Source organism: Girardinichthys multiradiatus, chromosome 24 (genome assembly GCF_021462225.1).
Source record: "Girardinichthys multiradiatus isolate DD_20200921_A chromosome 24, DD_fGirMul_XY1, whole genome shotgun sequence".
In the NCBI taxonomy this organism is placed as follows: domain Eukaryota; kingdom Metazoa; phylum Chordata; class Actinopteri; order Cyprinodontiformes; family Goodeidae; genus Girardinichthys; species Girardinichthys multiradiatus.
In genome coordinates, this window is record NC_061816.1 from 11,719,370 (window position 1) to 11,741,355 (window position 21,986).

At 42.1% G+C, this 21,986-nt stretch overlaps 2 protein-coding genes across 3 annotated transcripts in view; both read right to left on the reverse strand.

Annotated features, from left to right (window-relative positions):
* Window positions 1-1,096: 1,096 nt before the first annotated feature.
* Window positions 1,097-5,388, reverse strand: atp5pf (ATP synthase peripheral stalk subunit F6). Its single transcript, XM_047355359.1, has 4 exons — window positions 5,273-5,388; window positions 2,123-2,292; window positions 1,817-1,941; window positions 1,097-1,196 (listed from the first exon to the last, which is right to left on the reverse strand). Exons 2-4 carry the CDS (start codon window positions 2,290-2,292, stop codon window positions 1,168-1,170), a joined length of 324 nt encoding a protein of 107 aa, XP_047211315.1. The 5' UTR covers window positions 5,273-5,388; the 3' UTR covers window positions 1,097-1,167.
* A 1,431-nt stretch (window positions 5,389-6,819) lies between these two features.
* Window positions 6,820-21,986, reverse strand: part of appa (amyloid beta (A4) precursor protein a) — a 35,379-nt gene continuing 20,212 nt past the window's right edge. The window contains exons 3-16 of one of the 2 annotated variants that reach the window (XM_047355321.1): window positions 21,227-21,356; window positions 20,889-21,001; window positions 20,609-20,799; window positions 19,504-19,832; window positions 18,944-19,111; window positions 15,701-15,834; window positions 14,548-14,622; window positions 14,304-14,462; window positions 13,981-14,109; window positions 13,791-13,890; window positions 12,689-12,901; window positions 11,692-11,783; window positions 10,613-10,759; window positions 6,820-9,416 (exon numbers count right to left, since the gene is read on the reverse strand). In XM_047355321.1, coding sequence (XP_047211277.1) covers window positions 9,315-9,416; window positions 10,613-10,759; window positions 11,692-11,783; window positions 12,689-12,901; window positions 13,791-13,890; window positions 13,981-14,109; window positions 14,304-14,462; window positions 14,548-14,622; window positions 15,701-15,834; window positions 18,944-19,111; window positions 19,504-19,832; window positions 20,609-20,799; window positions 20,889-21,001; window positions 21,227-21,356 — 2,082 coding nt within the window. In that variant the 3' untranslated portion in view covers window positions 6,820-9,314. The remainder of the gene's footprint in view (window positions 9,417-10,612; window positions 10,760-11,691; window positions 11,784-12,688; window positions 12,902-13,790; window positions 13,891-13,980; window positions 14,110-14,303; window positions 14,463-14,547; window positions 14,623-15,700; window positions 15,835-18,943; window positions 19,112-19,503; window positions 19,833-20,608; window positions 20,800-20,888; window positions 21,002-21,226; window positions 21,357-21,986) is intronic. The other variant, XM_047355322.1, reaches the window with a different exon arrangement.

The window sequence follows — 21,986 nt, forward strand, 5'->3', positions numbered from 1 at the left end:
AAGTGCGTTTTCTGGTTTTGCCACTGAAAAGTGCAAAAGTATTTATATAATTTTTTTTTTTATTGAATTATAGTAGTGAATGATAGTGAAGCAAAGGGTAAACAAATGGTTTCAAATGTATTTACAATAAAAATATTACATTTCTCATGTTTTTGTATTCAGCCTCTTTACTCTGGCAACCAATAGCCTTCAAAAGACATCCAATTATTAAATACAGTCCACCTCTGTGTTTGATTTAACCTCAATATGACTCCAGCTGCACTGTGAGCAAACATCATGAAGACCTAAGAATACAGCCGACAAGTCAGATAAAGCTGTGGAGAAGTTTGAAGCAGACTGAACACACCATCCCCATTGTGAAACATGGTAGGGGCAGCATTATGCTGTGGGGAAGCTTTAACATTTTCTTCAAAGTCGACTGAGCTAAAACTGAGGGTAAAATGCTGGAAGAAAATCAGTTAAAGGCTGCTGAAACTCACCTTTAAAACAAAATAACCCAAAACATACAGCCAGAGGTTAAGATCTGGGGAAAAAAACTCATGTATCAGAATGGTCCAGTCAAAGTCCAGACTTAAACCCACATGAGAATATGTAGCAAGTATCAAAACCTGATTTTCAGAGACTCCACCTACTCTGACTAATGTTGAGCTGTTTAGCAAAGAACAATGGGGGGAAAAATGTCTAAATGTTCAAAGCTGGTGGATTCATACCGTTAACGGCTTAGAGAAGGAATTGGCTTTACAACCTACTGACTCCAAGGGGAATGTCACACGTTTTGGATTTTTTCCATAAAAACGTTGTGAAAACTACAAACTCTCCTTCCGCTTCTCAATTATGCACAAATTTGTGTTGTGTGGTTACATAAAATTCCAATAAATAAATGTGCCATTTGTCCATGTCTGCAGACATGGGTTACCCTAGAGGTAAACAAGTTTTTTCACTTTAAGATCACATGTTCTGTTATTGCTACCCATCTAAAAATCAATCAGCCGTTTTGTAGGAGTCATACCGCAATATTAGTGTAAAACTATCCAGCTACAACTTTATTTAGCGTTTATGAATAACACACAGCTGAAATAAAATTCAGATCCCCATCTTTCACTCAGGTTTCTTTTATTAAATACAACATATTTGGGACATGTAGGAGATTTACAACACCGACGTCCTTCACTTGGCGCCTTCCTCAAGTTTTGCCTCTGTAGGGGTTAAAAGAAAGAAAAAGGCATTAAACTCCAGTTACAGCCTTTTACAGCACAAACTGTCAACATTTATTATAGAAAGCAACAATGTAGGCCTGAAGCTGAGAGAAAAAAAAGCCTCCTAAATCTAGATCCAACACAAGTCATCTTCCTATCTAACTGTCACCATCTTTGCTATTTTTAGACCCGGACAATGAAGCAAATGACAGCGCATCTCTTCAGAGGTATAAATATTCATGACAGGGAAACAGTGAAACGGTGTCTAAGTGAAAACAGCCGCGTCATAATAAGCACGTTCCAACATCACACCAACACTGCAGCTATTTTTATTAGCTGAAATTAATTGTGGGGATAAGCTGCAGGCCGCTCCATATTTGCCCTCTAGAGACACAATAAAGCACTTTACTTAATCAGAGGAATAAATCAAGGCTGCACGATGAGGGAACTTTGACTTAAACTTCCATACTTTAGCCGTTTCATAAATAACTGAGATACGCTACACTGTCTGGGTTACTCTGTCCTTCAGGAAGAGACACTGCCCTCCTAGGTTCTGTAACTGCTCTACAGATTGAACATTTGGTGGTCTGATGAATGGAGAAGGGGGAGGCACAACTGACCCGGGAATTTGAAGTCTGGAAACTTGGTGAGGTCTCCTCCTCCGAATAGCCTCTGCAGTTTGGCTACTTCCTCAGACATGTTCTTCTGGTAACTTGGACCTGCATCCACGATACCTCCAGCAGCCCTGGGAGACCCGAGGAAACAATAAAGTGGACGGGATGACGTTAGGAAAGGTGCGAGTAAAGGAAGCTGGAGTTCAACTGCACACTCATCATGCTGCAAGAGAATGCTGAACACTAAACATCTAGAGTATGCTGAACTAAAGTTCAAGGCTGAAGCAGAATAGAAATCATCTATTGACTGACTTGCTCTTGCTGTTGTAGTCCCTGATATTATCCAGGAACAGCTTCTGGATGGGGTCGAGCTCCTTGGCCTTGTTGAAGACCACCGCAGAGATGCCGATGTTCCTGCGCAGGGTGAGAGTCAAAGCGGAGCGCAGCACAGAGGACAGCTGGAACAACCGATGAAGCGACATCTGAAGGAACAAACAGCTCCTATCACACCGCACTTACATTCAGAAGCCTTTTCAAATGATTAAAAGAGTTAGAGACAACTCCGATCATCGTGTTTAATTAATAGCGGAGCACAAAAGTGATATTTTTTCTGGTACTTTGTGAATAATCCATCTGTCTCGCCTTCTTCTGCTATGACTTAAATGCACTAGTTGTTTATATTTGACCTACAGGCAGTTTTCCAACCGCTCAACAGTGTATACATTTCATTACCATAATATCCTGCAGATATCTTGCTTTTAATTTCTTATGGAAAAATTCAAAGCACTAAAATAAACCCCAATAAAATCTGCTTTTCGCCTGTTTAATCGCTGCTGTAATTAAAAGCAATAAAATATATGAGCGAATCTGCAGTATGGATCTCATTAAAAACAGAGCAGTTCGGTAAGCCTTTTACATCATTTACAATTCAGGCATTTTTTGAGGTGATAATCGTTCAACATTCAAAACACTTTGCTGAATATGAAGACATCAATTAGTAACTTTCTAACCCTGTTGACAGGTTTACGACAATGTAGAGCATTGTCAGCATGCACAAGGCTTTGTCTTCAATAACTTTACTGGTTATGATTAGAAGTTTGCTTCAATACCTAAACGGCTTGGTTCGGGATCAGAGATAAAAAGACTCGTAGGGACATCCCTAAGAAGTATACTAACTTGGATATCAATCATAACAGCCAGAACATTGCAGATCTTATGGTAAATGCATCAGGATATAACTAGGTCTGCCACCATCGGCAAGTCTGCAGCTGACAGAAGGATGGAGGACTAGAAAGAATAAAAAGAAATACGGATATAAGGACAGAAAGCAACAATGACATAAAGAGTAGAATAAGGGAAGGACAGAAGGAAGTAGATAAGGAGAGAAAAGCGAAGCACAAAGAAGCAAGGACCCAAATAAATACGAAAAGTCTAGGAAGAAAGAAAAAGGACATTTAAACAATAGAATAGAGAATTAAGTCTGAAAATACAAATATTTTCCAAATTTCACAGATTTGGAAAATACTGAAATTGAATTCCAGAACCATGAGTACAAGTCTGTTAGCTCATCCTCTCAAATGACCTTTAACCAAAACTACACTGATTGTACGTGCTAACTGAGACATTGGCACACACATTTCTAGCACCAAAAAACCGTAAAATCAATTATCTAAAAAAAAAAATTAGCTCTTTCAATTCAAAAATACTTTATTAATCCCAAAGAGAAATTAAATAAGGGAAATCATGCAACTCATTACTTTAACCTACATACAGAATTTTAGTATCATTAGTAAATAAGGTTTAATAAACCAAAATCGCAATCACAAAGACATGTCTAGATGCAGTAGGTAGCGCTTTCTGCGTGGAGTTTGCATGTTCTCCCCGTGCATGCGTGGGTACTCACCAGGTACTCCGGCTTCCTCCCACAGTCCAAAAACCTGACAGTTAGGTTAATTGAACTCTCTAAATTGCCCTTAGGTGTGATTGACTGTGTGCATGGTTGTTTGTCTTGTACGTCTCTGTGTTGCCCTGCGATGGATTGCGGACCTGTCCACGGTGTACCCCCCTCCGTCTCGCCCGTAGATTGCTGGAGATGGTCACCAGCCCCCCGTGACCCACTATGGAATAAGTGGTGTAGAAGATGAATGAATGGATGAATGCCATATTTTGGTGCCCTGCATACATTTAACCGGTTGTATCGACTTAGACAGCTGGTGAACACCCCGCAAGACAGATTTGATTGCAGTGACTGAGATGCTAAAGCTTATAAAGAATGATGATGATGGAGAAGACAGACAAGTGCAAGGAAAGCATAGCATAGCGTACAACTAACAGCAGTATTCAACAATAAAACCACAGCTGCATGTTTCCGTAACATCATAAAGCTCTACTTTTAAAATTAATCTAGGAATGGATTGCTATAAAATTCTGAATTTCAGGTACAAATATGGCTTGACTTTATTTACGCCGAAATTAAACGGTCCAACTATTTTATTTCAAACACAAAAGAAAATCGTAAAGCTGCTAAACTTATTTAACATTTTGATTTCCAAAGTTATTCAGTAATAATTTTTAAGTGCTTATTGTAAGAATTGTATCTTTTTTTCCAAGTTCTGCTCTTTATAGAGCATAACAAGCTGATATTAGAGTAATAAGTCAGGCCTGCAGTTCAACAATGTGTGTTCCTTGTAAATGAAGCCTTCATTAAGCCAGCTGACCATCAGTCTGCAGCAGTAAGTAGTGGAGGGGGTTGGGCTGCATTTCTCTAGGCGACATACAACCAAAGAAAACTCCTGTTATCCTGACACGTTTCCTGGTCTCCCGTATAATAAACCATTTAAATGTAATAGTGGTATGATGTTAAGTTTCCCCGGGTTTTGAAGCCGAACCAAACATTAGAGCACAGGGTGACCTTACAGTACCTGCTTCCGATTTACTGACAATAACAACATCTCTATAAAAGATGCGGACTATTTCTTTCAACTTTAATCACATCAGTATTAAATGGGAACTAAAATTACAACCCACCGCTAAAAGAAAAATAAATGGTAAATAGAGACCAGATGGGTCTATATCCGGCAGTGATTATATGGAAGTAGCTGCAGCGTTAGCAACAATTAGCCCCGACTGATTCAAACTTGCTGACTTTGTGACCGACATTACTTTAAACAACCCCAATGACTTAACCTAGAATATTAAACGAAGTTATACAGTTCCCCTTTTTATGCTACGGTTCAACGTTTGTTGTTAGCTCTTAAACATCTCTCTGTTAAAGCTAAATATGCTAAAGGAGCTAAAGCGAACCCCTCCGACTTCCTTTAAATTAGTTTTTTTTTGGACGTAAAGCTGTCAGCTATATCGCTGAACTCATTAAATAGACGCACTCTGAACGCAAACAAGTCACAAACAACGTGAAACTACGTCTATTTTAACAGCAGTTTGAGCTGCTAAAGCTGAACTCACCTTGGGCTTGACACTCAGAGCACAAATGTGGAGGACCGCGGTGGATTGTGGGAACAAAAAGCAGTTTAACAGCGACAATACTGCCCCCTATTGGCGACGTTGAGTATTGTTTCTACTGTATAGACTACATTTGTCCCTCTCCAAATCTATTCTTTGCAAAATAGCCCAGGCTCTGTTAGACTGACTGGAGAGCATCCCTGAACATCAATTTTAAGGTTTTGCTTCACATTCGTAATTGGGTTTAGGTCTGGACTTTGTTTGGCCTTTTCTAACACATAATACACTGATCTAAACCATTCTGCGGTTTCACCCTTGGCTAACAGGAAGATGAAATTACCTTCCACCTCAGTCATAGATCTAAAAGCTACAGCCTCATCCTTGTGTCAAATTCCATCAGGAGACATCCCTGACCGCCAGTCAGACGAGGAGGCAATTGAAGAGACTGAACCGGTGCTGTTGGGACTAGAATCACTTCACACTGCCTGACTGTGCTATAAAAAAAGAGAGATTTAACTTGAATGAACGTTGACTGAGGTTGGGTCCGTTCCTCACACAGATTTGCAGATTTTCTGCCAAATAGCTAATTGCCCCCAACTAGGGCATACTTCCCAATAGGGAATTGTGGGTAAATTTGGGCAAATACTCTTGTTGTGTCCCTCAGCCTAGCAAGTTTCCCTCCACACCACTTGTGTGTCCTGCTGAAGAAAAGCACCCCCACAGCATGATGCTGCCAACACCATGTTTCACTGTGGGGAAGAAGTGATCTGGATGCCACATAGAGCTTAAAATGCTGCTTTAATCTAGTCTGACTAAAGCACCATTTTCCACATATGCTGGGTCCCCTACATCAGTGCTCTGAAACCTTGGTCCTCCGGGCCCACTGTCCTGCTCCAGCATGACTCATTCAAATGACTGCATTACCTCTTCAGCTGCCAAGTGCTGCTGAAACCTGTTAATCCCTCATTCATGTAGGCGAGGTGTGTGGCAGTAGGGAAATTAATGAAATATCAACGACAGTGGGTTCTAACGACCAGCGTTGAGGGGCATTCTGAACGTAATGTTTTATTTCAACAAAATCATTTCTGCCACTTGACCATAAACACCAGATTTGTGCAATGATTGCCTAATAGTTGCCCTGCCAACAGATTCTTCCACCCGAGGTGTGGATCTCTACAGCTCCTCCTACGCTACCACTGACATAAGATTAAAGCTAACACACAAGTGCACATAATTTACTAATCAGGGGACTTGTAAACGCACCAAGTTGGACTGGATATTTATTTAGAAGTATCAGTAAAGGGGGATGATTAGATGCATACCACTGTTGGCAGATCTTTATTTAATTTTTTTTAATTTATTTTCCTTCCGGTTGGCAATGATCTGCTTTGTTTTGGTCCATCATATATAATTCCACTAAAATACACTGAAATCTGCAGTTTTAGGTACTGTACTGTTCAGTTTAATAAAAACACCAGAATAACATGGATTTAAAAGGATACGAGTCAAACACGTAACAGCAAACTCATCAAAAAAATAAGAGACATCACTTTATGTACATTCAAAACTTTATTATGGAATACAGTGTAGAAAGCATTATCCCAGTCGATGCAAATGGCCTGCACAATATTACACAGTGAAAAAAAAAATAATATATACCCCACAGAAAAAAAAGAAAATCCTGCTTCTTCTATTCTACTGAGCACCTTCTGAAACCACAAACTCACCCAATTGCATTCCTAAAATATACATTTTACTCAGCATTTCATTTATGAGATCTCTAAACATGTTTGAGTAGTTCCACTGTAGCTCTTCATACGTGGTGTTGATTTTATTACTTGCTCCCTGCCTTTACCTCCTCCTCCAACTTGCTGTCAATTCTCGATGGTAAACGCCCTTATATCTGTATGTCAGCTTCTGAGCTCGTGGCAGAGAGGTGAGCTGCACGCCTGGAGGGAAAGAAAGGCGAGGAAGGGAGGGGAGGTGCAGCGGGAAGTGAAAATCCATTATATACACAGACTGCCTGACTGACTGGTTATCCATCCGGAACTGCAAGTCATTTCCTCTCTCTCCCTCTCCTGTGCCGCCTCCTCCTCCTCCTCCTCCACCTCCACCTCCTAGCACTCCTGAAGCAAAGCTAAAAAAATAATGACTTGGCTTAGAACTGGAAAAACCCCCGACTGAAAATGACAACATCAGGGTTCCTACACATTTTCCATGTTAAAATGCCAGACGTTTGCAGATTCAACTTTCCAGAGTCCCCAGTATTTTGTGTTCACCATAAAAATATAAAATACCTAAGTTCACCAGAAATATATGATAAATATTCCACAGCAGGCAACCTGTAAATATGTAATCTGCAAAAACAAGAAACCGGAAGGAAGAAATGACGAAAGGACACTAGAATGGTGGGACACGAAAGGAAGGACCGCACGAGACAGTGAGAGGAGACAAGGAAAGAGGGAAGCAAGGAAACAAATAAGGAAAGAAGGATAAATGCCATAAAGGAGGGAAGGAAGGAACATAGGCCAAGCTTAAGATCGAAGGACAAAAAGAAGCAAGGTGGGACCAGGGTGGAAGGGCAGAAGGAAGGGAGAAAGTAGTCAGGACACATTTTAGCAAAGCAATACGGATTAAAATGCTGAAATAAAAGTGTTTTTCAAAAATCATATTTGGCTTTTCCAGACTGTGTAGGAACCTTGCAACATGGAAACTATCCTAACCTGCTGCTCAAAGTGTCCTCTCAACCTTCACCCAAACAACAAGCCGTTTAGCAGAAAACAGGAACGTGAAGTGATCATGATTAGGAGTGATTCCAAGAGGATTTTTATCGATATACTTTCATGGATGAAAATTTACAAAGATGAATCTCTTCCCCATCCTGCAGCCTGAGGAGCGGAGGAGCTCAGAAATGCAAACAAGGAACTTTAACTTAAAGGAGGGGGAAAAAAAACATCTTTACATGATATCAAAGCAGAGCCCGTTCATCTAGATTTCTATATATTATTCATTCTTGTTTGATGTCACGTGATCACGATTGGATACTAAATGTACAATCTTGCTAGAATGACAATCTATACGTGAGGAAGGATTTCCAGAGAGAGCAGCGTTAAGATCCTGTGTTGTTTTTTTCTCCAAATCCTGTTGTTGTCATGCACACTACATAAGGAACAGCTAAGACTTCAGCAACATTACACGCAATTTTAAAAAAAATGATTTTACATCAGTTGACTTTTTTTTTTATTTTTTTTAACTGTTTTCAATCTTTTTTGGAAAAGAAAAGTGGAAACGATAGAGAGAACCTCTAAAATAAAGACAGTTCCTTAAGAACACATAATTACTACTGCTGCTGTCATCAACATGATCATTATTGTCAGCTTCTCACGGTGTCCTTAAGAGCCATGTGTGGCTTAACACAGCCCAGCTGTTCTATGAAAGGAAGGAGGATGGAGGGGGAGAGGAAAGGAAGAGAAAGAAAGGAGGGGACACACTCTTGTTCTCCAGTGTAGACTGTAGGGGGAGTGCGGTGTTTAAAACACAATGCTCAGCTTCATTATATATTTCAGAACGCAGGAGGATTTGGCTGGAAGTTATACGAAATGATTGCAACCGATTTTTAGAAACATGCTGATCAAGGGGTGAGGTTAACTCTCAGGATACCCCACCGACAGCCACCCCAAACCAAACTGTGAGCTGATCAGCGTCGAGGAAGTGTGCTTGGTTTCGATGCCTCGGGTGGGTCAGCAGGCCCAGACGCAGCAGCTTCTACAAACTCCTTGTCTTTAATTAAAAAAGGCGTCTTCCTCCTATAAAGTGAACAAAGTGGTTTGGCCGAGGCGTCAGGCCAGGCAGAAATGAAACAAACCCACACTACAGTCGCTCTGTTTGCTTGTAACCGACTATCCCAATCACTCAGCGATCTCTGCCTCTTGGAGACATGGGGGCAGGTTGGGGGGAGGATAATGAGGGAGGAAGGGGAAGGTGTGTGATGTAACGGGGAGTGATGGTGTGTTTATGCGAAGTGTGTGAAAATGTGATTTTCTCTTCAGTTCTGCATCTGCTCAAAGAACTTGTAGGTCGGGTTCTCGTAACCGTTCTGCTGCATCTTGGACAGGTGGCGCTCCTCGGGGGTGACGGCAGCATCCACCTGCAAGGGAGGAGGGGGGAGGTTACACACGTATGTACAGAAACGCTCCTGAGGTAGAAGTCCATATGGGGGGAAAAAAAACAAAACACATTCGATAATTTCAGAGCTTGTTCTGAAGAGATTTATTCTAGAGACAAATGAACAAATCGTAGCAGAGCGATTCATGTTTTAATCTAACAGCTAATGGACCTTCAGCAATGATACATGCAGCTAATTAAAAATATGAAATTAGCTAATCAAATGTTAGAAAGGCATTAATCCAATTGCTTTTAGTCAGAACTCCTACAAGTTTCTATTTCAAACAAAACACTTCTGAAGCTTGCCTCAGGCAATGTGATAAAGGGATATTTCAAGGTTTCTTTCTTGTGTGGGCAAACTTAGATTGATTAAATGTCCTTACATCCTGCAGTGCTACGTTTAAAGACAATTCTAACAAGTTTAACAACACATACATTACATATACATGCAGCATTAGCAGCTAAAACATGCCCATACAAGCGCATCATCATCATCATCATGAATATTCATATTATAGAGCCTTGCAAAGTGGGACTGTAACATTTTGTCATCCATAGTTCCGACCAGCTTCCCTGTCCCTGCTGAAGAAAAGCATCCCCACAGCATGATGCTGCCATCACCATGTGTCACATCGGTGGTGTGTTCAGGGTAAGGTGCAGGGTCAGTTTTCTGCAACACAACATTTTGCATGTAGGCCAGAAAGTTACACTTCTTATGCATGTTTGCTGTGTTCCCTACATGACGTGTAGCAGAAGGGACGTCTTCAGTGATAACTTTGTCTTGGTAAACGCCAGATTTGTGGAGTGCACAACTAATAATGCACAGATTCTCCCACCTGAGCTGTAAATGTCTGCATGTCTTGGTACCTTTTCCGTTTTTGCGTGATGGATTGAACAGTGCTCCATGTTCTAAGCTCAAGGTACAGTCGTATAACCTAACCCTGCTTTAAACATCTCCACAGCTTTCTCTCTGACCCGTCTCCTTGGTCTTCATGATTCTGTTTGCTCACTTTTGTTCTCCACACGATTACAAGCTACCTTATGTTGTGCCATCACATAAAATCCCCCCCTAATCACGTTGAGGTTTGTGGCTGTAACGTGACAAAGTGTGAATACTTCTGCAAGATGTGGTAAACCTGCAGCGCTTTCTCTTGCCTCCATGCCCAGTAAGTTTCTAACCTCAATGACTCCGTGGTGGATGGAGGTGTACTGCTTCTTCCTCAGCATCACCAGGGTGATGACTATCACCGTTGCTATGACGACGCCTCCGACCATAAGGCCGATGATGGCGCCCTTGTTGGAGCCGACGTCCTCAGCGAAGAAGACCTGCGGGAGTTAAAGGGCAGACGGCGGTCAGGTCACAAACACAAGAGTGGAGTTCAACGAACCAAGCAGATTATTTGCCAGGTACGGTTCGATGTTTACTACATTTTCTAACATTACACACTGAAATGAGAGTTGAGAATGAGTGATGTGGAGAATCTGACATAGAAGATAACATGTACATGACTTTGGTAGAGAATATTAATGATTATTTACAAATGGCTGGGTGCAATGTAAAGAACCGCTGGTGCAGAATGACTCAGCTTCCACACTATGCACTATATGCACTCAACAATAACTAAAAAGGGACTTCTGCTCTGTCATTTTCTCCATCTCTCCAGGAAGGAAGAAAATCACTCTTTCTATCTCTAAGACTGCACAAAGTAGGAGGACAAATAACTTGATGAGAAAAATCTAAGAAAAACCAATCAATAGATAATCTAAGGTGACTTCACTCTGGCTCATGAAATGTGATATTAACATGCAGGGATTATGAGATTACAGTCTTTAGGTGAGAGGAGTCAGGTACGTGGATTTGGCTGGAAATGGATTGAGGTATTACAATGCAGCAGGAGATTAAAGATGGAGAACAGAATCATTTATATAATCTTTATTACGACAGGCTGGGGGCAGAGCAGAAAAACACCCCTGCAGACAGCATGAAACTTCACTCTGATCAGAGGGCAGCGGATAAAGTGTGACGCATGCATTATTGCAGGTGTCTCTACGAGCATTACTTGTCGCCATGGTGACAACCTTGAGAGTTTACCAGGAGGACAAGGTGGAGATGCGGACTCGCCAATGTGCTCGAGGAGTCCAACACTTACATGTGTTGGTAAACTGTATGATTCATGCTAATTAAGATGCTAAAAACATTTATCAAACTAAATCAGTTGCACGTCTGTTCTGCATGAGCGTGAGCTTTGTGCCTTTACCAGTTTCTGGTGGTGAACTTCATATTCAGTACCCGGTCTGTCCTCGGTCTCCATCCGCAGCTTGGGGATAGCGTCCATCTTCATTCCAGTCACTAGAAGTAAGAAATGGTACAATCTATTACAGCAGGTTAATTAACCTTTTCTAAGGTGGCTTAGTAAGAAGTGGTACTGCTCTTCATCCTGGTGGACTACAGGAACTAGAAGGTATTTACAGTACTTCTAGAATCAAATCTGGTTTTTGATTTGACTTTGTCTTATAAATAGCAACTATGTAGATATAAAATGATCCTATTGCGATCAGAGGGAATCCCATCCCTATCATATCCTCTCTGAGCTTGGAAAAAGGGGCCACGCTACACAATCTGACAGTCCAGTATTTATGGATGTTGAGCGAGGACTAAGTACCCAGAGGTGTTAAATCTTTCTATAATCTCTGTTCTTCAGCTCACCCTTCAGGTTTTCTACAAGGTTTAAGGCTGCAGCTATTTCCTGACATGCATCCCAAACAACCCACAGCCAAGTAGAGAGCATCTAACGGTTGTCATGGAAACTATGTGGTCCCCAGATGCCGCTCCTTGTTGCAGTTAGTTAGCGGTGAGCTTTGGCGAGCTTTTCTCTTTCTACCCACCTTATCATCCTGCTTACTGAGCATAGAGGCATGAGAAATAGTCTTGTGTGTCACGTTAAAGTTACACCCCAGGAAAACAGAAAGTAACTAAATTAGAAGTTCCTAGCAACTTGGATCAAATAAAAAACAATATGTCAGTTCCATTTACTTTTACGGGATTGTTAGGGTTGACACTGATTATGGCAGCAAAGATTTTCTTAAAGACATTTGTTTATATCGTGTTGTTTTTCAGTGTTAGGTTATGCTTTGGCAATAAGATACATTCATTTTAAGGCTTCTTTACCTGCAAATTTGTCTGCCTCAGCAGAAGCATTCACTAATTTTTAACTAATTCTTATTAACCTAACAACTGTGTTTAGTTGTATGCACCTTGGTTCTCGCTGTTTGGCTGGTTGAAGCTCTCAGGGTGGACGAAGCCGATTCCTTCCAGGCCCAGAGTGTCCTCCTCGGGAAGCAGGTCTGTCTGGATGTCTCCGAATTCCTGGTCGGGCATCAGGGCGTCGTTCCCGTAGCTCACTCTCGATTCTGTCTGCAGGTTGGCCAGCTGCTGGGCCATCTCGGCCTGCTCTCTCTGCAGGAGCTCTGCGATGCGGAAGGAAGGAGGGAAGATGTTAGAGCAGATCAGATTAGAGACACTTTGCTAAAATCGTAGTGATCTATTTGCTATTTATTGACTATTTTAGGTACATACACTGCCTCCAAAAAAGACAAACTTTTAAATTGTGTTTGATTTTTTTTTCATTTTTGGAGAATTTGGTTGGGTAGCCCAGAGACAGACTCGCAGATGGTTGCATGACGCACACGACGCCAATAAACCCAACAGCCCACAGAAGCCTGCAGTGGTGAGAGGGAGGGAAGAGGATTTATCTTCCTAGCAAACAGTTTCATTTGAGTTTGAACAGAAGAATTAGGCCAAATGGCTCCAATGTCCTTATCAGAAGGGAGAAAAAAAAAACATTTTCTGGTGACTGGAATTCAGAGCATTTAATCTCTGTTATCCGTAACACAATCAAGGCATTGAGCTTTTCGCAGTTTCCGTCTCACATTTAGGTCAGCCACCACAAAGAGCGTGAGAGATTTATATCCAGAGCCGCAAGATATGGTGTAGAGTGATTAAAGATTTGTTTTTATTTCTGCTGAAGCAGCCAAATCTCCAAATTTCTATGGTTTCACTTCTTTCTAGATTTACAATGCCTATAATAGTTTAAATGTCCCTAAATGTTTCCAGAAACGTCTATGTATTTTATTGGGATGTTATATAATAGGCCGACAAAATGTTTTGTGCAGAGAAATGAACACAGTGACAGGTGGTGGTGGCAGCAGGATGCTGAGTGGGTAAAACATTTGATGCAGGGGAAGAAGGTGTTTTGGTCACCACCCTGAACGAGTCATCCTCATGGTAAAACATGGTGGTGGCAGTATCATGCTGTGGGGATGCAGGGTTAAAACACCCAATGAAAGGGAATCTTACCAACTTGGTCTTGGATGTCGTCAGCCACACCAGGCACTTTGTAGAGAAGACCCAGAGACTGGTTCATGCGCTCTTCAATAACACGCAGATGGGTTAGCACCTATTGCAGGAACGTAAATACAGATTGTAAGAAAGTATCACTATTTACAGATGCAACACAAACACCATAAAGGGAGTGTTGTATCTGTACTTGAGGTCTGATCTGAGCAGCCTTCTTGGGATCCACCATGCGGATGTGTTCGAAGTGTTTGAGGGTGTGCTGCCGGTCCTTCTGCTCGGCACGAACGTACTTCTTCAGCAGGCTGAAGACGTGACGGGGCTGGAAAAGACAAAGACGATAGATGCGATCATCTGTGGGAATTATTCATGCAGCAGGCAATATTCAAAAGAAAACATCACAGGAAATCTTTTGATCAGAAAGTCTTTTAAAGAGCATCAAGAAGCCACAGTGACTGGTAATGATTGATCCTGTTATAAAAGATGGCATCAGTCCAAACTGTTAGTGCAGCTTACCCTGGGTGGGTCCTGCTGCAGAGCGGTCAGGTAGCTCTCCAAAGCCAGACGGCGGCGGTCATTAAGTAGAGCCTCCACCCGGGCCATGTGGGTCTCCACCAGCTGCTGACGCTCGCTGGCTGCCTCCTGCTCCAGAGCCTCCACCTTCTCCTGGAAGCGCTGCACGGACACAAACAACTACAATGAACCAAATGTGTACTAAAAGTGGCTAGCGTTCAACTGCATTTTTCCACGCCGGTCTTACTTGAATCACAACCTTCTTGTCAGCACGTGGAAGATTCTTGGCTTCCCTCTCAGCCTCTTCCCACTCCCTCATCACCTGAACACAAGTACAGGAAGGAAAACATTTAGTAAATCTGGCAATCTGCTTTTAATCCAGCCCCTGCAGAGCATCGTCACATATATTGAGTTTCTCAAAGATGCATGAAAGAGTTCCTGGTGGTAAAAATTACAAGGTTTAATGCTTGGTAAAGGTGAAGCACACGTGGTTTCATGTCAAAGGGTTCTCAGTCCTATTCAACCCATTTTTTAAGTATAAATGGAAAACTTTACTGTGAAAATATGGCAGTTTCTTTTAGCCTAGAATGGTCAGACTGTAAATATAGACCCTATAAAACCAAATAGACCCCAAGGAAGGAAGGAACAAATGATGGATCAACTAGTTGATGGATATTAGATGGATTAATAAAACTGATTATCCATGCAAGACTGTGTTGGTGGATGACTGGTAGGATGGACAGACAGTTGGATGGATGGATGGCTCATCCATGGCTCAATGGACAAAAGGGTGATTAAGCGGATGGGTGAAAAAAAGATGATGGATGGACAATCCACAGATGGACAGATGGATGTTATGAATGGACAGACAAATATGAATGAAGGTCAAACACTGCTTCATATTCTGTCTCCAGGCATCATCTTTGATGGTCACTTCCATCAGTCCCACAGAGGTGATGCCACATCCTTCTCCATACTCCCTCCCTCTGACTCACTGCCTGGACTCTTTCCTTTCACTCTACCAAAGCAAATCTCCTGACAGCGTTCTTAAGGGAGAAGCCGAGCATGTGAAATCAGACGATGCTGCGCCTGTAGCTCCTCTCCCACAATAAACAGAATTAACCTGAATGGTGCACAAACTAGCAAGGAAGGGAAAATAGTAATTCTCGGAGCTATAAAAGGTTATTGCTGTTCTTGTCTGAAGTTTGACTAACTGAGGTAAGAGTGGAACATCTTGATCTCCATCTAAGAGCGGGACGGTTGATAAGAGAAGGCAATTTAAGTCGACATGGCTCAATCAGTTCACCTGGGAGCATTTTCAAACATATTGGTCAGATTCTGTTGTTAAAGCTAATTTCTATCCCCCCAGCCGGATATTTTCTTGTCTCCTCCTTGAGTACCTGGGACATCCTCTCACGGTGCTTAGCTTCCAGACTCTCCTTGGCTTTCTGGAAGTGGGCATGCTCGTTCTCATCAGCGGGCGTCTCCAGATAGTGGTCCACTGCGTCGGGGGAGCTGGGCATGGCGGTGGGCACTGCAACACAATTCAAGGAGAGAGGAGGAGAAACCCAGGAGGTCAGGAGATGTTTCAGAGAGCAGGAGTAATGGAATTGTCAGTGTTGCCTGACAAGTCTAAAAAGGATTAATAAGGTTAGTGTGAACACAGAGAGAAAGAAGAAGCGGCTGTAGCTTGAAGCCAAAACCTTCAAACAGCAGGTAAATGCATCAGATGACCAATAATGCATTGCAGGAAGGAGAAAAAAAACCCTCTCCCTTAATTATACAACTTCACTCAGAGCATGTTAGAGTTTCACGGCCAAAACTCTTGACAGAGGAATTCATCCAGTCTGCCCAGACGCACCAACCTACCAGCAAGGAATAAATTGGATGGGTTACGGCGTTAAAAGTTTAATCAGAGGAAGGTTGATCATCTATCAAATGTGCTTTCGAATCGGAGTGCAAGTGCAGGCGTGAAGGTCGCACATCATGTGAAAACGGTCACGTCTAATGAGCGCATGACTGCACAATCCACAAAAACACCACAGGGATGTGACTCACTGGCCTTAGTTTTACTTGAGCAAAATCTCTGAAAGGAGCAGCTTGATGAAATTAGAAAGACAGCAGCTGGTTAGACATTTTTACTGAATGTGCTACTTCTAATTGGCCATAAATTCTCCTCTGAGGCAAAATAAGACTAAAACTGGCTTCTGTTTACTCTAGGGGGCTGTTAATGGAGCTATTTGCCATGTAGCAAATTGCTGCCTTTCTTTTTTTCTTTTAGATATATTTTTTTTTTGGAACCAGTGGCCTTTTATTTTTATTTCTTGACAGGAGGCAGACAGGAAAGAGAGGTAGAGACAGGGGAAGACATTCGGCAAATGTCGCCGGGTCCGGAACTCGAACCCGGGACGGCCGCTTCGAAGACTGTAGCCTCTGTATATAGTCGCCCGCTTAACCCCTACACCATCAGCGCTGCGCCCTAATTGCTGCCTTTCTTGACTGAGCTATATTTCATCTAGTCACAACCGAACCAAAAAACAATGTGCTTTATTGGGATTTTGGCTGATGCACCGACACAAGTGGTGCATCAGCCTCTTTTACTCTGATACCCCCTAAATAAAACCCAATGCAACCATATGCCTTCAGAAGCCAGTTAGTTCAATCTGTGTGTAACTATACAACTATTACTACTATCATGATATAAAAGCTAATTTTGAATCTCTGTCAAGACTGTGTTGGTCCATCACACAAAATCCCAATGAAATACTTTGAAGTTTAAGGTTAAAAGTTAAGAAAACATTAAAGGGTTCATGGGTTTAAGCACTCTGGCAAGCCATGGTGAGTCCATTACCTAAACCAACACTGCAAACAATGACATATATGGCATTTACCTGAACTGGTTTATATGCATTAGAGAATAAAGCTGTTGATTTATCACACATGCAAATACAGCATTAGTACGTTGATACGCACTTTAGCAATATCGTCTCCGCAACTGAAAAGCAGAAATCCTGGTCCAAACAGGCAGGTTCAGATTCTGGCTCATTTTTAACACGCACACACACACGGTGGATAAAATCTGATTAAAAATATTGCAGGGAGATGGAGAAAGCACCTCGTTTGTGCTGCAGGACAGTCATTTTGCAGCTGAGAATCAAGATCCCTGAATGTTCCAGGCTGTAAACCTAAAACCAGTATCAGACGCTAACAAAGGCTTCTGCTTCTTCTCTACAACTAAGGCCCATCTTCACTTGGGAATAAGAGAAACTTTGTGAGTGCGAATGATCCGCCCCGAGTTATTTATTTCAGCCCATATCTAGTAAATCAATCTCACAGGGGGAGACATGCACTGCATCCCATTCAGCCACTTGCTAATACCGGCTCTTTGCCATCTGGGAGAAAAAACGGCACCTATGCAGCTTTATTAGGAACCTCAGATGGTTTAATCAATTAAAGTGGAAAAATCTTTAATCAATCATCTCTGTTTATACTACTGATAACCATACATCACCGCTGAACGAAAGAGAGCATCTAATGTTGAACTGATGGGTTTTCCCAAACCACAAAGGAATATTTCATTTTCTCATTATTGCAGCAGGACAAGCTGACATCAGGTTTCAGTGAACTGAATGAATAGACCAGAGCATACGTCCTCTGAGATGAGGAACAACAACCCAGCCTGCAACATGTCGAAGACATAAAGGATGATTTGCAGTGACGCGTGGCTTATTGCAAAAATAATGTCTGCCTGGGTGATTTCACAGCTCATATGGATGCGAAACTAATATACAGGAAACAGCTGCACTGTAAAAGCTGCCGTTATGAGGAAAAATGAAGGTTCAACTACAAGAGCTGCAGGCTGTAAATTACTTAACCATTGCATTGTAAAGACGTGTTGGAATAATAATAATAAATAATTCACATGTTGTCCTTTTTTCATTCACAAAGTATTCACCAGTCTGTCAAATAAAACCAGAGGACATTCTGGTTTCCAGTGATAAAAACAGGGATATATGCCTGCTGCATTATAATTTGACCCATTACAGAGCTCATTCTCACATAACCCTGATCATAGCATGGCATCCAGCTCATCCGTGTTGATGCTTTTTGCCGATCTCTCTTCTGGGGTGATATGAGGAAATAAGGAGACTGTCCAGAACGAAATCCGACAGAAAATCTGTGGGTTCACCTCAAGAGAGGCGTGGATAAGATAGGTCTCCTACCAAAGAAGACTGAATGCTGACATTGAATGAGAACAACAGAAGTTAAAGAGCGTGTACACTTCTACAACAAGGCTATTGCTTTTTCTTTTATACAAATTTCCCTCCAACAGATTTCTTTTTTGTTTTAGGTAAATTATACATGATATACGTCACACCATGTCCTGTTTAAATCTGCTGGATAATTGAAACATGCAACCATTCTCACCCACTTGCAGGAATTACCCATCTGAATAACTTCCACACCCGTGTAGGAAAGTAAGAGGAGGGAAAAAAGTAAAGAAAGAAAGATTTAGAGTATAGTAAAAAGCTAACTTTCGAAACACGCCAGGGAAGAAACCTTTTGAGCAGCCAGCAGATGAAACAAAGTTAGAAACAGATCTGAACGGCTGGTTAAGGCTAGCTGCTGTTGGCAGGACTTACTGACGCTGCTGCAGACAGCCAGGCAGTACTCCTCTGACTCAAAGTTATTCCGGTTGCCTCCGCAGCCGCCGTAGATAAACTGAACACAGTGGCCCTCCTGTCGGTCAAAGAACCAGCGGGGCAGCATGGCCCGGCATGGGCCAGTCTCAGCATTGGCCCAGCAAACATCTTGGAGGACACATACACACACACTTATCATTTAGAAAGTAATAAATAACCCCAACCACTCATTTGTCTCATTTAACAGGCTGAATAGGTACAGAAAAATACCACTTTAATTCAGGGGCAGCATAATATGATGAGGAAAAAAGGTTTAAAACATTATTGATGCTGCTTAGGATCAAATTTCAGGCTAATTTAACACAAAAATGAAGAAACTAATCCTGATTTTAATGGAACGTGGCTAATGAAAGCTGTGAGATGATAAATGAGCAAAACGAGGAAAATGGCAGCAGCAGATTAGTGTGTTTAACTGAGAGGAACTCATCTTCTGCATGTTTGTCTAAACTAACCTAAAGACGACTGGCAGCTTTATTTCAGATTGTAAAAGACACCCTTACCTCTGACAACTTCCTCCACAGACTCTGTGGTGGTGGTGGTGGTAGTGGTGGTTGTCGTCATGGCAACGTTAGTGGTGGGCTCATCAGCATCATCGCTGTCATCAAGCGTATCGATGATGACGCCGTAATCTTCATCCTCCTCCTCCTCCACTGCCTCTTCATCCTCCTCTCCATCTCCGTCCTGGTCGTTATCCAACAGATCCTCTTCCTCCTCTTCTTCGTTATCCTCCTCCTCCTCCTCCTCCGGCGCCTCCTCGTCCTCATCCTCCTCTACCACAGATGGTTTGGATTCCTCTTGCTGCTCTGCTGGCTCCGGCTCCCGCACCATGCTGGGAGATGGCAAAACAGAGTGTGTGAAGGAAGGAGCGAAAGACCAGCGTTCCTAGACATTTTTCATTTAAAATTCCACATTTTTCCTGACTCAACTTCCCAGAGTTCTCTGTCCCTTATTATCATTTTTAAAATTTGAAACACTAAAGTACACCATCAGTATATGGTGGATATTTCTACAGTGATCTGGCTGTAAACAAGGAATCAGGAGGAAAGGAAAATAAGGTAGGAGGTGGTGTGCAAGGAAAAAGGAAGGAAGGACAGAAAAGCTAAAGAAAGAATAGGACACATGGAAGGAAGGGAGGAAGTAGGAAAAGACAAAAGGAAGGAAAGACAGAACGCAAGGATGTAGGAGAGACAAAAGGAAGGAAGGAAAAAAGAATAGAAAGACACATGGAAAAATAAAGAAAGGAGGAACAAGGAAAAGATAAGGAAGAAAGGAAAGCAAAGAAGCATAGCACAAGAGTTAGGCAACAGGATAAGGAATAAAGTGTGGAAATGCAAACTTGGAAAATACTAAGATTAAAGCTTCCATACTAATAAATTACTAATACTCAAATTCCAGACATTTCCAGATTTGGTATGAACCCTAGCGAACATATGTCAAATGATTTGAGGAAGTGGGTGGAGAAGGTTAATAAAGGCATCAGCTTCCTTTCATTCCGAGGATACAGTATCTGTCCTGGTGGATGTGTTACACATGAATGTGGCTGTTTTTGATCATCTGTAATACTGACATATCACTTTACTCCTCAGTCTGTGTATGTCTGTGCACCTGTTGTCTGCGTAGTCCGTCTCCACTCCGCCCCACCAGACATCCGAATCATCAGCGTCCTGCTCCACGCTATCTGTGCCCTGCTCCGCCTCGGCGGGGCAGCAGACAAATTCCACTCCTCTGAAGCGATCGATGCCGCAAGGCAACAGCATCCCGTAATCATGGAGATTCATGGTGCGGTCTCCGCAAGACTACACAGGCACAAATACAGAAAGGAGTCCGGAAAAATGAGCAAACAAAGAGGAAAATCTATCAAAGTAGAGTGAAAACGCGTCCTCACCTCCTTGGCTACAGTGTGCCAGTGCAGGTGGCTCTCACATTTATCCATCCGCTCCTGGTGGAGGAACTTGCACTTGTCAGGAACCAGCAGGGCATCGCTCACAAATTCTCCCACTGGAGTGCAAACAGACACACGCTCAGAGCTCACAGTCACCAAGATAAGATACAGAGCTCTGTGTTGGTCTATCACATAAAAACCTAAATAATACATCAAGGTTTTTGGCAACATAAAAAGTTCAAGAGACACTGTTAATTTTTTGATTTTCCAGCCTTTCCTACACTATTTACTACAAATCCTGCAGCTTGTAAAACTGAAACAAAAAAACCTGGTGGATTTACCCAAGCAGCGATAGGGCACCACTATGTGCATGTGACTGCGACACTGCTTGCGTCCCTTCTTGCACCAGTTCTGAATGCTGACTGGCTGGTTGGCTTCCACCACGTTGGTAATCTGGAGCTCCGGATACACCTAGATACACAACAATACAGCGTATGTCACAAGTGCATCACAAAACTGCAAAAGAAACAATCTCCCCAATCAATTTTACATCTGAAATATTCGGACCCATTTGCAGCTCTGGACAGAGTTTTCACCTCGCAGCTTGGTGCTTCGTTACAGCAGCTGATCATTTGTTATGTTTGTCAAACTTTAAATTGAAATACACATATTTCCCCTCTAAGCTGTATAGCTACAGAGAACAACTAAGCTTTTAATAAGGTTTTCTAAAAGCAGGTATTTTGCACCATCCATTAAACATTTTCTGCTCCCTTACTTGGAGAGAAACTGTTTTACATGCTTGCGTCTTGATTTCATCTATGAAGGACATCAAAGTATGCGCGCCATCCCTCTGCAAATATCACTCCTCTTATTCTTCGCTTTGGTTTTCCTCCATCTCCTTAATGAAAGGCTAACAGTGACTGTAAAAGTGAAATCACGTGCACATAAGCAGCTTGTTGACAAAGCTGAGATTTTTAGAAATCATGTCACCCTGAGGAATTTGGGATTTTGTTGACTTCTTTCATAAGAAACACTTGGCTCACTGTGTTTAGCTGAGTCTCTTTCTTTGACAAAGCCACTGCTGATTTTGTTGCTGCCACT